This window comes from Sturnira hondurensis, unplaced genomic scaffold, assembly GCF_014824575.4.
Source record: "Sturnira hondurensis isolate 20B ecotype Veracruz unplaced genomic scaffold, ASM1482457v3 Scaffold0002840, whole genome shotgun sequence".
NCBI lineage: Eukaryota > Metazoa > Chordata > Mammalia > Chiroptera > Phyllostomidae > Sturnira > Sturnira hondurensis.
Genome location: NW_028075471.1, coordinates 26,376,514 through 26,391,909, shown reverse-complemented (window position 1 = coordinate 26,391,909; position 15,396 = coordinate 26,376,514). Strand labels below are relative to the sequence as shown.

At 46.9% G+C, this 15,396-nt stretch overlaps 1 protein-coding gene across 2 annotated transcripts in view; it reads right to left on the bottom strand.

Annotated features, from left to right (window-relative positions):
- Positions 1 to 15,396, bottom strand: part of ELMO1 (engulfment and cell motility 1) — a 476,071-nt gene that overhangs the window by 266,622 nt on the left and 194,053 nt on the right. For both annotated transcript variants that reach the window (XM_037041133.1, XM_037041135.1), the window contains exons 11-13: positions 11,880 to 11,930; positions 8,739 to 8,861; positions 7,267 to 7,398 (exon numbers count right to left, since the gene is read on the bottom strand). In XM_037041133.1, the coding sequence (XP_036897028.1) occupies positions 7,267 to 7,398; positions 8,739 to 8,861; positions 11,880 to 11,930 (306 nt within the window). The remainder of the gene's footprint in view (positions 1 to 7,266; positions 7,399 to 8,738; positions 8,862 to 11,879; positions 11,931 to 15,396) is intronic.

Here is a 15,396-nt window from a genome sequence, read left to right as displayed (position 1 = left end):
CCCTCTGGCTGCGTCCCCCTCCAGAATCCTGGCTGTTTGTTGGTGTGAGGAAGGGAAAGGCAGAAATAAAAGAAAAACATTTTTCAACAGGATCAAGTCCTGCTGCCCCCCATGAAGACAGAAGTCTCCATGATACCTGTGAGCATATGACTCAGAAGTGGCTACTTAGAGAAGAAAAGAACTTGGTTCTAAAAGATTTCTACCTACATGGGAAACAGGTCAAGAACTGGCCCCAGGCAGCTTTGTTCCACAGCCCACGACGCTGGTTCCCTGTGATGCCATTCGCCTCTCCTTCCCCTGGCCATTACCGCTGTCACAGAACCTCACTGTACATGTTGTAACTGCCCCCAAACTTGTTATTGTTTCTAGTCCACATTCACCCAGCTGTCCCCCGTTCCAGTGCTTGCTCCCCTGCATTTCCATGCTAAAACAGAAGAAAATGCTAGATGTATAGATTATACCCTTGTAAAAGACTTTCAGGACAGCGTAAAAAAAATCATTGGTTTTATGCATGGTATAGTGAATATTTTAGGCAAGTCAGGAGATATAAGTGCTAGGTAGCAGCTCACAGGCCAGACACAGCAGGCAAACCTTACTTCACAGGGGGAACTCTGGGCATTTTGGACTGTTCTGAGCCCCTGTGGGGCTGGGTGAGAGCTGCAGAGACCCCTGCAGAGCTCCCAAGACCCCTGTCTTGTTGTTCCTGGAGCTTCACACTCTGCTGGCTGATCAGCCTATCTGTGAGGTCCCTGAGTGTCCCTGGGGTGGGCCTCTGAGCTCAGCTGGTCTGGTTGCAAGTCCATGGCTGCAATTTTGCGCCCTCTGGTGGCTGATTCTGCTCTGGTTTCATTCATAACGGATTTCTTGGCTAGTTACACAGGGATGGAGCAAGCTCAGAAATGACTGGGGCTGGAGAAGGGAGTGTCTGACCAGACTGGACCAGAACACAGTGAGGATGAGGCAGAAAATGGAAGATCTGATTCCAGGGAACAAGCCCATGAGTTCCTCTGGACTGAACCATGCAGAGGTCTCAGTCACTGGTCATCCCTTTGCCACCTGTTCCCCAAGTGTCCCTCACACGGAAGGGACCGGCTGGGACTAGGTGGATCAGCTAGGTTGGGCCGTAACTTCCTGGAAGGACACCCCAGCCCACACTGGGACCTCCTGGATTGTGTGGCTAGAACTTAGAGAGTTTCAGCAAACGACAGTTTAAAAAATATTCGGTAGTCTTTTGCTTTTACAATTTTCTGTTTATGGGTCATATTTGAATTATTTGAAAGCCAAGTGCTTTGTTAAGAATACTGTCCCAATTATTAAACCATTCTTATGGGGGAAAGTGATTTCCTTTATTTAAAAAAAATCTGCTTTACTCTGCGGTTTCCAGTCGTCAAGGAAAGGAGGTTGGGAGAGTAGAGCACCATGAAAATTAGGTGAAGGTTATAACTTACTCTGCGATTCACACACACAGATTCTTGTCTTGCTAATTCAAGGGGCCGATTCACATTCTTGGAGACAAAACCTTATGATAAAGTTTTTAGGAATGATGCAGAAATATAAACCAGGTATGCTATAGGCTGAGTTCTCTTCTACATAGAAAGATTTCAGAATGAAAATTTCATTGTAGAAGGGAATTTCAGCAATTTTCAGGGGTGTGGTATTTTGCTGGATTATACACTCCCCTGGTGATTATCCCAAGCAATGCCAAATGATTGGCAGGTGGTCTCTGTAACGTCCCACATGTCACTTGTCACCTACGGGAAACATAGGTGTTTCTCTCTCTCCCTTTCTTTCTAAAAGCGATGGAAAAATGTCCTCAGGTGAGGATAGAAAAAAAAAAGAATTATGCTAAATCTACTCTGCCTGTGCTCTACAAATAGAAAAACATGACTGGAAGATAGCACATCTGTTTAGAACATGGTTTATGGAATATTTTAAGCCCACTGTTGAGGCCAACTGCTCAGAAGTAGAAGTTCACTTCACAATGTCACTGCTCGATGACAGAGCACCCGGCCCCCCAAGGGCGCTGACGGAGACGCACAATGAGGTTAATGTTGTTTTCATGCCTTCCAACACAGCTTCCATCCTCCATCCCGGGGATCAAGGAGTAATTTTCACTTTAAAGTCTTCTTACTTAAGAAATACATTAATTAAGACCATGGCTACCATAGAGAGTGATTCCTTTGATGGATTTGGGAAAAGTAAATTGAAAACCTTCTGGAAAGGATTTGCCATCTAGATACTATTAAGAACATTTGCAACTCATGGGAAAAGGTCAAAATATCAACACTAAGGGGAGTTTGGAAGAAGTTGATTCCAACCCTCATCCAAGGCTTTAGTGGAAAAAGTTCATGCAGATGAGGTACAAACAGCGGGAGAACTAGACCAAATCACTGCAGTCTCATGATAACAACTGCACGGTTGAAGAGCCGCCCCTCCTGGCTGAGCGAAGAGAGTGGTCCCCTGAGATGGGATCTACTCCTGCTGAAGATGCTGTGATGACTATTGAAATGACAGCAAGGGACTTAAACTACGACACAAACTGAGTTGACAGAGCAGCGGCAGGGTTTGAGGACCAATTTCAATTCTGGAAGAAGTTCCATTTTATGCATGGTATATTGAATATTTTAGGCAAGTCAGGAGATATAAGTGCTAGGTAACAGCTCACAGGCCAGACACAGCAGGCAAACCTTACTTCACAAGGGGAACTCTGGGCATTTTGGACTGCCCAGAGGCATTTTACCATTGTGGGTAAAATGCTATCAAGCAGTATCACATGCTACAGAGAAATTGTTCGTGAATGGAAGAATCTATTAATGGGGCAAACTTCATTTTTGTCCAGTTTTCGGTACTGGCCACAGCCACCCACCCCAGCCTTCAGCAACCACCACCAGCACCAAGGCAACGCCCTCCACCAGCTCAAGGCTCAGTGGATGGCGAGCATTTTTGAGCAAGAAAGTACTTATTTACTCAAAGTATGTACATTTTTAGACATATGCTGTTGCATACTTAATAGACTACATGTACTGTAATCATGAGTTCTACACACACTGGAAAACCAAAAAGTTCACGTGGCCCTCTTTATTGCCACAGTCGCTCTATTTCAGTGGTGTGGACCCAAACCCCCACATCTCTGAGGTCTGCCTGAACAGACACCTCCTTTTTAATGTTTGTCCAGTAAACTGGATGAAGGTAAAATACGCAAATAGAAAAGCTGTCCGTTCACCATCAAGAGAGGTGAATCCTACTGGAACTCCAGTCAAACACATAGCTCTTCAGAGTATGACAGTTCTTCATCATGGCAACCAACCGGGTACAGTCTGTACACAGGCATTTCCTACCTTCAGCATAAACTCGTTCCAAAAATGAGAATCTGCCTTCTATCACCTTGAGGACACATGCACACTTCCTTAGCGTTCCAATAAAAATGGTGCTAATATCTCGGACCACCGGAAGACCCTCCTCCCACCAGGGTTGAAACTAGAGAACCATTAACTAAGAGACTTAGGAGATTAGGCAGCTCTGTTTTAGCAACAGGTGTTTTTCTGTGCTAGGACCCACACCAAGCCGTTTCGCGCTTTAGGTTGAGATTTTAGAATCACATCGTCAGAAAAACCTGCTCTGCGTGGGGTTTTGCTGTGCCAACAAAGAATGTGAGGCCCGCTTGCCTTCTCTAAGGTGTTGTGCTTTGTTTGCGACCCTTCAACAAGCTGTTTTCTGTGCCCTGTTGGAGCAACGGCCCCTTCCAGCTTGGAAAATGTAAAACCTGCCTGTGATACTGATGGTATGTGCCCTCCGAAAAGCAAGGCAGGGAAATACCATTTGCTGGGCACCCGCCCGCCCCCCCCCCCCCACAAGGGCTGTGCCAATTGCTGACAGATGGTCTTGCAGGGTCTGCAACAACCTACCTGCCCAGTGTCACGTGAGAAACTGGCACCCACATAGGTTAAATCTCAGGCCTGCTGGCCCATGGCTTGTGAGTAGGAAAGACAGAATTAGAACTGAGGCCCATGCAGCCCTGGCCAGGTGGCTCCGTTGGTTGGAGCATAGGCCTGTACACCAAAAGGTTTCGGGATCGATTCCTGGTCAGGGCACATACCCAGATTGCAGGTTCGATCCCTCGTTGGGACACATAAGGAAAGGCAACCAATCGATGTCTCCTCTCTGACATCAATGTTTCTCTCCCTCTCTTTCTCTCTCTTTCTCAGATCAATAAACATAGCCTCTGTGAGGATGAAAAGAAATCTAGGCCCACTTAACTCCCCAAACTTGTCATTTGACACCTCCTGGGCCTTGTCATTTGACACCTCCTGGGCCTACTTGGAAGATGTGGAATGAGAAACAGCAATCTTCATCCTATAAACTGAACTTTCCTTCCAAGAAAGCCAAAAGATTATCCAAACCTCAGATTGCTCCAAAAGGAGCTAACCGGAAGGAGCTCAGTAAAGAGTTAACAGGGAGACCATTCCTCTGGTGACAGCACAGAGTGAGGTCTGCACCAGCACCGTCTACAAGCCCAGATCGCAGATCATTAGTGGCCTGACCCTGGGTGAACTCGCCAGTTCTCCACGTGCTTGCACGGTGGCCTCTAGGGGGCGCAGGCAGCACGCAGTTCCCTTCCCCGCGGCTTGTCCGAGTCTGGTTGTTCCCATGCTCCACAGAGCAAACCTCTGCTGGTCAGGGCTGCCAGTGTTAGAAATCATTTCTCACCAATCTTTCCCAGTTTCCCAGCTCTCTTCCTGGAAGACGTGGCCTGGGAGAAGTGTCAGAGGAAGGCCTAAAATTGAAACTGAATGATGAAATGACCCATAGAAAAATCAGAGAAACCAACCCTCTCGTTGGGTTATTCTCTGTCCAAGGTCTTTGCTTTTCCTAAAATGACTTTTTGAGGCCACAGAAGTGGCAAAGGCCTTAAAAGTACATCAAATTAATGTTGGTTTTTTTTTTAAGAAAGCAGTGTTCATCAAGAACTCATGAAACAGAACGCTTAGTGGGCACTAAATAAAACAGGTAAACACTAAATTGTGGGGACATGAACAATGAGGTTAGGACACACGGACCTGGCTCCACTGGGGAAAGTCACATGACTTTGCCTCCTGCAGACTCTGGTGATAATAAAAAGGGGTACTTCCCACCTCCAGCCCCGTTATGAACACCTTCCCCGAGACCTGTAACCTGCACTAACCTGAGTCCCTCCTCCTCACACACACGGCCCTGACGAAAACCACTAGGACCCAGGGCAGAGACAGGAGGGGTTCTGGGCCTAGGAAGCAGGAGGTGGTAAGAGCTAGATTTCTGTATTTCCTACATGGTTCAAACACACCAGAGATTCAGGTTGTGGCTGAAGGAGGAAGGAGAAATGGCAGTAACCCAGTGTAGTATGCTGAGCCTGGACATTAGGAAGAGTCAGGGGCCTTCGGAAGGCATGCGCCCTGGCTGTGGTGATAGGACTCAGGGTGAGAAGGGCAGGGTGAGTCTGAAAGCTTCCCTGGTCCTTGGGTACAGCCTGCTCAGTGCTCAACGGTGAAACCTGGAAGGAACAGGGTGAGGCAGCACGTGCGCCCCGCTGCTTTCCCTGGGCTAGACCCCTGGAACATGGGCCCTGCCAACACGCAGGTGAGAGACGGGCCGGGGCCACCCACGCAGCTCGACCATTGACACACACACCTGGTACAGAGAACACACACCTGGCCCATAAGTCATAAGACTGGTGGCTAAAATGTAAAATAACCGATTCGACTAGAAGATCAAATGAAACATCGTAGTTAAAATATAGGATATGGTGGAATAAAGAAGGTATGATAAATACGTCTGCAAAGGAGGTTCCAGAGCCAAAGGCAATGTCTGAAAAGTATTCTTGCTAAAAAAGACTTGCTGTGATGGCTGCTATAAAAATAGTAACTCAGATTATTAGGTTTTTTTTAAAGTGTAACAAACATTTTTGGAGAGTTTCAGAAATATAACCACTATGATCCACTGCTGGTCAAAATGGAAAATACTCAAAGGAATTTATTAATATTGCAAGCCCTAAAAATATATACGGGGGAAACAACAGTCCCACAAATTTATCCTAAAGTCAGGGTCACAGACAAGCATAAACGGGCAGCAAGGACGTTGTTTACAGACCCGATGGCAGTGTCAAAGCTCTGAAAGGCTCAGAAGACGGGCTGGGTTAAATAAACGGTGGTGCATCCAAATAATGAAAAACTCCTCAGTAATAAAAAACAGTGCATTTGCCCTGGCTGGTGTGGCTCAGTGGATTGAGCGCCAGCCTGCTAACCAAAGAGTCATCAGTTGGATTCCCAGTCCAGGGCACAGGCCTGGGTTGCAGATCAGGTCCCCAGTTGGGGGCATGGGAGAGGCAACCACACATATATTTCTCTCCCTCTCTTTCTCCTCCTCTTCCCCTCTCTAAAAGTAAGTAAAATCTTAAAAAAAAACAGTACATGTTAAATGATGTGGAAACATTTTCAAAAACATTTCCCATGAATGACAAGTTTTCCCAAGTCACACATGAAGTATAATATCAATGTGTATCAACATTAATGTCTGTGTGTGTTCAAGGAAATAGTATTTGCAATTATAAAATAATGCCTAGTTTTTTGTCACATGATGGAGGTTAAAATGGAAACCCAGCTTCACATATGCAGGATTTGAGCTCAATCAGCCCACGGTCATGCAGAAATATGGTGGTAGTAAAGGCAAGAATAAGGCATAGTTACACTCAGGACAAGCTGTGTTCTGACTTGCAAACTGAAAAAAGAAGAGAGTCTTGGAGACATCTTAGCATTCGTAGCAGGACAAAACTTTTAGGAAAATGTCTATTGCACACATCTCATCTCATCGTGGTTGAATTTCAGGAGAATCTCAATTTGATTTTTATATGCAATCGATGTGTGAAAGTATTCAATTTCTAACCCTGGGATCTGATCCATCATCTGCTTCATTCAAAACAGAACCTTAAGCATCCTGTGAAGCAGACTGAATAAAGTCGCGATGCCTCCAGGCAAACTACTCTTGGTTACACTTAATCAGAGCTGAATAAACAAACTCAGTATTAGTCACACTTGTGCAAGTTATTCCATTTCACTGCAGCCAGAAGAGATTTTCATGTGATCCTGTGTAAACCAGCTAAACATCTGGAAAACATGAAAACGATTCTGCAGGCGCAAGTGGACCACGTGCTCAGCGGAGCCACCAGGTAGGCGGCCAAGGTCAGCCCCAAGTCAGCCCCCTGCACTGTGAGGTCGCCGAGCATGGTTTACTTACGATGAAGCCAAGTTTCTTATAGTCCCGGGTGTACATGGACTTGCGCTTCTCCATGCTGCCGCTGCTGGCGTTCGGTTCAGACTCGGCATCGAAAGCAATTCTTCGAAGTTCAAATATGATGTCCCTCTGGGCCTGCGGGCGTGGGGGAGAAAGAGGAGAGGACAGTTACTTCCATTGTGAGGCATTCTACAGACTCCATTTCCCCGGATAGACATGAGTCACTGCATTCAGGAGGAAAAAAAAAAAAACAGTTAAAAGACATCCAAAGCTGTGAGTGTGGGCTCTGCCACTCATTCTCCCGGTCAGCCCTGGATTTATCCCACAAGTATCCTCATGGCCAAGTCATTTGAAACACTTCTGTCAGTTGTCCGGAGTTCTTAAAGGAGCCCCAAATATGATGACAGGCTTGGGAGTGGAGAAAGCCAAGTTCAAGAACCTGGGGCTAATAGCTGCAATAAACACAATGAGAGGCACACAAGGTTTACGAACAGCACTCAGATGATGAGGGATGCTAACTCCACCAAGAAACAAACCCTTGCACGTGGTTAAAATGGTACAGTCCGTGCATATTTTACCATAATAAAAAGGACACTCTACATAAATACAAGGAAGGGCTTCCAAACAGAGAGGGCCATTCCTGTTAAGATGCATTGCCTTCCTCACTAGAAGCGGTAAGATGATAGTCTCCTCTCTCTGGGATGACTGCACTTGGCCTTCCCAGGAGTCTGGGCACGTGAGGTGGCCTCTCCCAGCCTCTCTATCACTCTCAGCCACATGGCCTCGTGCCGCGAAGGAAGCGCCACAGCGGTTGCACACTTCACATGTGTGGCGCACATCTGCGATCCATCAGGCCCTCGCGTGCCAATAAGGAGCCCCTTCCTTTCCAAAGCTGCAGCGCTGTTTAAGCTGAAAATGTGCACCAGCAGGCCTCCCAGCTGTTTCCTCTCACTCTGTCCTCGCCACTCAAGTTCCCCAAGGCCTTTTGGATGGAGGCATAACCTTTTGTGCACAAGCAGAGGCCCAGAGAAAATTACAGCAAACAGCCAACCAACACCAATGCAAGCCCAGAAGTCAGGCATGACCTGTGACCCCCACCTCTGATCCCTGGAGAACAGAAATCACTTCCTCAACCTGCAGAATCAGATCGCCCAGAGTTACCAGTTGGCCCCAGTTGTCTGGGAACTTGACCAAAGCTATCACCATGGAGGGTATTCGGCCAAGGGCCAAGGTCAATGGCCATGGGAGTCAAGCTTTCTTATCCAATACAGAGAGAATACATGTGTTTGATGTGTAATGAAATAATCTGCTCATCTCATTTTCTGATCCCATATTCACCCAAATTTGAAATCTGATATGATAATAAATCGATAATCATCACCTACCATCACCTGGTTTCAGAGTAGCCCAAGAAAAGCCTTTAATGACATACTCTCACCTTCCTGTATCTTTACTGCCGTCTCGCGAGCACTCACCTGGTCCTGGGGGTCCATCTTGGTCATCATCCTGTCCTCCAGGAGGTTAAAGGTGAGCACTTGGAGCACGTAGAGCTGATGCGCCATCTCGTTGTTGATGGCCCGCTGAGCTCGGATGACATGCTGAGGACATGGTTCACAAATGGAAATTTAAAAAAAAAAAGGAAAAGCAAACAAAGTTAACCCCCTTTGTTATGCCCAGTAGAATCTCTGAGCGCATGAAGGAGTTTCAAAGGAGGACAAAAGGAAACGCCTGGTGACTTCGGCCCCACGAACCCAGAGCAGGTGTGCCTGGGATGAGAGGATCTCAGCAGAACCATGGACTGTGGAGGCAGAAGCAAGCGTGCACGCAGAACAGGGCGTACGCACACGCACTGTGAGCACGTTTGCCGTCGTCTCACCCCACAGCTGTCTCCGGCAGGGGACCCCACTTCCAAATGGGGATGCATTTCACAGCAACACCCACAGGCAAAGCTCCTCTCAGACTTGTGGTCCACTCACTGTGGAAACTGCAGGGAGGCCACCCACTGCCTCCACAATGCGGCAAGTGATTGCATGGGAGTTACTGCACTCACCTATTCGTGCCCAAATGAAAAGTAAAGGGCACACGTATAACGGGCATGGCAGGGCACTAGCTAGGTAGGCCTCTGTCCCCCACCCCCAGAGCTGGGTCCACCTTCCCTCCTCTCTGGCAGGAGCACGCTCATGGCTTCAGCGTGACTGGTCAATGCGGGGAAACCACCATTCCAGTCAGTTATTCTGAACGTGCCAGACCCAACCATGTCCTGCTGTCCGAAAGAACTTTCTCTACGTGCCCCCAACCTGGCGTGCACCACACCCTGGCTGTGAGCACCCCATCAAAACAGCCTATTAAAGAAGGTGGGGAGGGAAGAATGAGGACTAGAAGGAAGTCACAGAACCAAAATGAAGGAGGCTGAGTGGGTGGGAAACTAGGCAATGGGAGGCAGGGGTGGAATAGAACCCATGTCCTGCCCTGGCTGGTGTAGCTCAGTGGATTGAGCATGGGCCTGCGAACCACACGATCGCGGTTCGATTCCCAGTCAGGGCACGTGTCTGAGTTGCAGGCCAGTTCCCAGCAGGGGGTGCATGAGAGGCAACCATACATTGATGTTTCTCTCCTTCTCTCCTTCCTTTCCTCTCTAAAGATAAATAAATAAAATCTTTAAGAAAAAAGAACTCATGTCCTTCCATCTCCAGAACAGACTGCTCATGCGCAGTATACAACCAGTACCCAAAGTTTACGGGTGTTGACATTTAAGTCTTTAATCCAGTCTGAGCTTCTTCTGTACCCAGTGTAAGAAGATGGCCTCGGGAGAGCACGGACAGCTATAGAGGGCATTGTGCTGAGTGAAGTAAGTCAGAGAAAGACAAATACTATATGATGTCACTTACACGTGGAACCTACAACACGAAACAAACTAACGAACAAAAGAGAAATGCTCACAGAAACAGCAGAGACTCATGGTTGCTAGAAAGGGAGGGATTGGAAGGATGGGTGGAAAAGGTGAAGGGAGAAAGACGTACAGAATTGTAGGCATGGAAGAGTCATGGGGATGTTTAATGTACAGCATATGGAATCTAATCAATCACCTTGTAATAACCATGTACAGTGCCAGGTGGGTATTGGAAATATCAAGGGATCATTTTGTCACAGATGTGATTGTCCAACCACTATGCTGTACACCTGAAACCAATACAAAAATACCACTGTGCTGTACACCTGAAACCAATACAAAAATAATATCGAATGTGGCCAATAATTTTTTTAAAAAAGACAAAGTATGTGGGTGCGAACGTACATGGGTATCTATTTTAGTTGCAACTCAAAAGTGTCTGCACTCCAAGTTCTTGCCAGAGAATGCCAACCTTGAACTTTTGACCTCAAAGTCTCATAGAAGAGGCCCCAGTGGAGCGAACTGATCCTTGACACGGGGAGGCTACAGTGACCCCACCCAGCCCACCTCAGGGCATCCCAACTTGATCACTGGACCAAGCTGATGTCAACAGGCTGAGACCCTCACCCCACATTTCTAGTCCTTCCTCTCCCACTCTCTGCCCCCTGCACAGACCCCCTCCCTGAACTATGCCTCTATATCACAGCTCCCACTTGTGTTGAGAGCCAGCATAAAAAAATTAGGAAATATTTTCCAATTTCTACCAAACCATTCTTGGATGTAGAATCTATTCCAATCCTCTACCAAAACCCAGTTCGGATTCCAGGAGGAAAATATGGCATCCCCCAAGAACTGGGGTACCTCCTTGATCAAACAAAGAAAATTACACTCATATGGGCTCCCTTTGTCCTAAACAGCCAGAAAGTTTAAAATCAAAGCTGATGAGAAATTGTGGTTCTTCCTATGGGCTTTGGGTTCTAGAATATTTATTTTGTTTGCTCTCATACGGTTTTTCATTTTTAATGGCCTCACTATATTGGAATGCGTGTGCATGCACACACACGCTTGCAACACTCTGATTTGGAATCAATCACATGTGCTTCCGTCGGCCTTTAGTTGAAAGTCAAATAGCAGATAAGGTCCCAGGAATTCTTGGTACTTCCTTTATTTTCAGAGGTTTGCATCCTCTTTCCCACCAAGGTCACATTTGCATTGCAGTGGTGAGTGGCTTCCGTGGATGCCTCTTCTGTCATTCCATTGTATAGGGCCCAGGAAACGGTGGTGAGATGTCAGGACTTCTCCCAGGGTCTGATGTGTTTCCAGCTAGCTCCCTCATTAAACAGAGTATAAACTCAAACTGGTAGGTGTTTTAAGTCACAGAAGCCCCGCTTTCCGCAAGTGTACGTTTTGGCAAAGCTAAAGCCACAACCAGGATACTGAACCTGCCCCACTGAGAGATTCCCAACCCTTCCTGCCAGAAAGTCTTTCCCTCCTAGTGAGTGACAGAGACCCCTCCCTCCACCTAGAGGAGGCGTTCCTGTGGGAAAGGCCCGTTATTCCAGTTCCAAAAGCACATGTTTCCTGCTTTCCAGTTCCTACTGCTTCATCCCACAGGCACGTCCCAGAACAAACCACGAACTGAAGCCCAAAGAATCGAGAAATAAACAAACGCACCAGACCACCCCCCACCCCCCGCAACAAGCAGCCACAGCACATGGGTACTCACCGTGAGAATGATGGACCGCAGCTGCTTCTGAGCCAGAATATTCGCCATCTCCTGTGGAAGGGAAACACGCCCCCCCCAAAGCTGAGGTTAGAAAGGTCCAGCTCGACACTGTGCAAAATGACTTGATCCTGGGGCGCATGTCACACCTGGATATCAGCAGTATTTCTTATGAAAGAATGGACTCAAATGGGCAGTAGTGTTGCAATTACCTTTTGAATGCTATGTTCAGAAAACAAAGCCATGACTAAAAGCAAAAAAAAAAAAATCGGGCACCTATAATCTACTTTCCTTTCCTTCCTTCCTTCCTTCCTTCTCCTTCCTTCCTTCCTTCCTTCCTTCCTTCCTTCCTCCCTCCCTCCCTCCCTCCCTCCCCCCTCCCTCCCCCCCTCCTTTCCTTCAACATTTCTTCCTTCCAGGAAAAGGTGAAGGCTGACTGAAAACCAAGCACTGGGAAGGGAAGTGCTGGCCCTTACTACTGTTGGACTAGATGTGCGCACAGAACTTTCCCTAGGCAATGTGTGCCTGCGCCATGAGAATCAGTAGTAGAGAAATATCACTTTCAAGATCTAACTCTTTTAAATGTCCTCTCAATCTGTGCAAAACCAAAGAGCACTCAGTATGTAGCCCAAGAGTCGAAAGTAGTCAATGCAAATGAACTGAGTGGCTAGAGTTCTGGCAAAGAACAAACGTCTGGGCAGACGCTCAGCTCCAGAAACAGCCCTCACTTCTGCAGGTCATGCTTGGTGCTTCAGCACAGAGATTTGGGGGCAACTTTATAACATGAAACAATGTGCAGATGAACTTTCCAAACATTGACGAGTGGATGCAAAGGGAAAATTAGATGGTTGAATACCATCTTCTCACAAACATTCAAAAATAAAAAATACTGCTCATATTCAGGAAGTCACTGGAATGTGGTTTATGGGGGGGGGGTACATTTTTAGTGTTGCTCCTCTTACTGAGCAGAGAAGAAACTACACTATGATTCAAAAACACCACCACGAATTTGGTCAAGGTTAAAATCAATTTGCAGAAAGCAAGGAGGACCGGAACACGGGGAGGACGTATTGGGGGGTGGGGGGCGCAGGCAGGGCAGGCAGGGCCAGGAGGAACGCTCAGGGCTGGCGTAGCGCCGGCGAAGGGAACGTGGGGACTTACAGTGAGAGGACAATCAAGGATGTCAACACTGCTGTCTACACCAACCTAACAGCGTCACCGCCACCACAGAAAGGAAGGCAAGCAGGAGAGAAGAGGGGTGGCGATTCAGAGGGTCTGTTAGAGGTTACGGCCGAACGCGGTGCCCCTGCCGACCCACCACACTGAGGAGGACAGTGTATAAACACTGTAAGGTGTTTTGAAAACACTGGGTAGCATGAAAGTCGAAATCTAACACTAAGCCCTCTTCCAATGTCTCGAAAACAAGGAGGCATTCCGGAACAGGTTAATGGCAAAATCCACAGGAACCTGCCCTTCCACATGCATGGAAAACAGGGCTTTCTTCCCGATCAAAATAAAATGGTGCATTTTTTCCCCTTAAACCACATGAAAAACTGAAGCCCCAAAGGGTTCTCTAGGTTTTAACTTCTCTCCTTTATAAAAATAAAATTATTGCCACACAAACAACAATATTCTCTGTGCCTATTCTAGCTCATTGGTTTATGAAATTTTAAACTCAGAAGAGACAATATTTTTCCAACATCTAGAGCAACGGTGGCAATTCTCCGGTTACATTCTTCTTCCAAGTGTGTCTGTGACAACGGTCGCCTCAAGGACGCAGACAGAGCCCTCTTCATCTTCTGTTCCCAGCCCGGCACTCAGCGTCTGGCCCAGGGTGGGTGATGAATGTTTCATAAAAGAATGAATAAGTGTTTTCCCCCACCCTCCTCTAGAAACATGAGCTTGGTCCAGGAGGAAAAACAGCTTTGTCCTCATCAGGCTCTTCTTGGTCCAACTTCAGGGAACTGTTTGAACAAGCAATTCCGTGGCAAGTATTTTATACTGTCGAGATGATATCAAGGTGTATAGATAGCTATAAATATGGACCTAGGTACATTTTTTATTTGAAATACTAATGATTTCTTTAAGTATAAAATACTAATGACATTTTTATTTTAAATACAAATGATTTATTTAAATACTAATGGTTTATTTAAGTAAATTGTCTCCACTGACAAATTTAAAACAAACAACTTGCAGGAATTATATTCAAGCAAAAAGAAATTCTATTTTCTATTCTGTAAAACATTTTTATGGCTATAAAGACAACAGGATTTACTATCTGGTTAATAATAGATAAGAATTATGGAACTTAATACATGTTGATTTTTTAAAAAACTTGTTTTCAAAGTTGTCAAACTAAAGTTGACTTAAATCTGGGGATATATATATGGAAAGATGTCCACACAATCTCACGTCATGTTAAAAGCAGTTTAAATAAGCAAAGCAGTGTGCGCAGTGTGATCCCTTCTGGGAAGGTACGGTGTGGGCGGGCGCACCTGCACAGGCACGAAGCAGGACACAGGACCTCGGCCCCGGGACAGTGAGCAAGGACAGCGGGTCTCCCACTGGGGGCTCAATCACCGCTGTCTTTAAAACTTCTCCCTTTGGAATCTGTAATTTCTGACTTCTCTACCAAACCTCTTAACCAAAACCTTTTTTTAATTTGGCTGATCAAAACCATGACTATCTGTAGTGAAATTTGGAACGGATTTTGCCACCACAGTTGCCATGAAAACAGTAAGATGATCCTTATTGTCACTCATTGCAAAGACTAAATTAGTCATACGACCCTGGTCCAGCCCAGAAGAGTGGTTTCGATGTCACCCGAAGACACAAAGTGCACGCGTCTTAATCATGTGGAGACCCAGAGACCCAAGCGGAACCACAGCACCTTGCAGGGCATGAGCTCTCACTGCCGCCTCAGGTCCAGCCTCCTCTGGAACAGGAGGAGGGGCCACTCCTGCGTCAGGCTGGAGCTCAGCACCCCCCTCCCATAGCCCTAGTCCTCCCGGTGTCTGGGCACAGGCTGTCTGACTAGGCACCCTTGGCCTGCCCGGCGGGAGGCTCAAGCTTCTCCAGTGGCCACGCCAGGCTTGAGTACATGAGGGCTGCCTGGCCACTGGCTGAGCTGCTAGGAATTACTATGAGCTCAGCCTTTAGATATAAATGCAAATAAGCAGCCCCCACCAAAGTGACCTGCAGCACCACCCCATTCAAACCCGGCCTAAAGCCCCAGCAGGCCCCTCCAGGCTGCAGATAACACCAAAGGAAAGGAACAGGAAACTCCAAAGTCACTCCCTAGTCACTACGCTCCTTGTGCAAAGGTCCCCTGGCATGCACAAACGATCCTGATTAGAGAACATAGCAGAAACCCTTCTATTTAATCACTGAGGTTTAAAAACCTTGACAGTGGAAAAAATGAAATACCTGACACAGTGTTCAGTTGATGCTAGCTTTCTAAATTCTTCCCGAATACCGTCCTGGCAACCGTCCCAGAGGCCCCAGCACCCACTCTGAT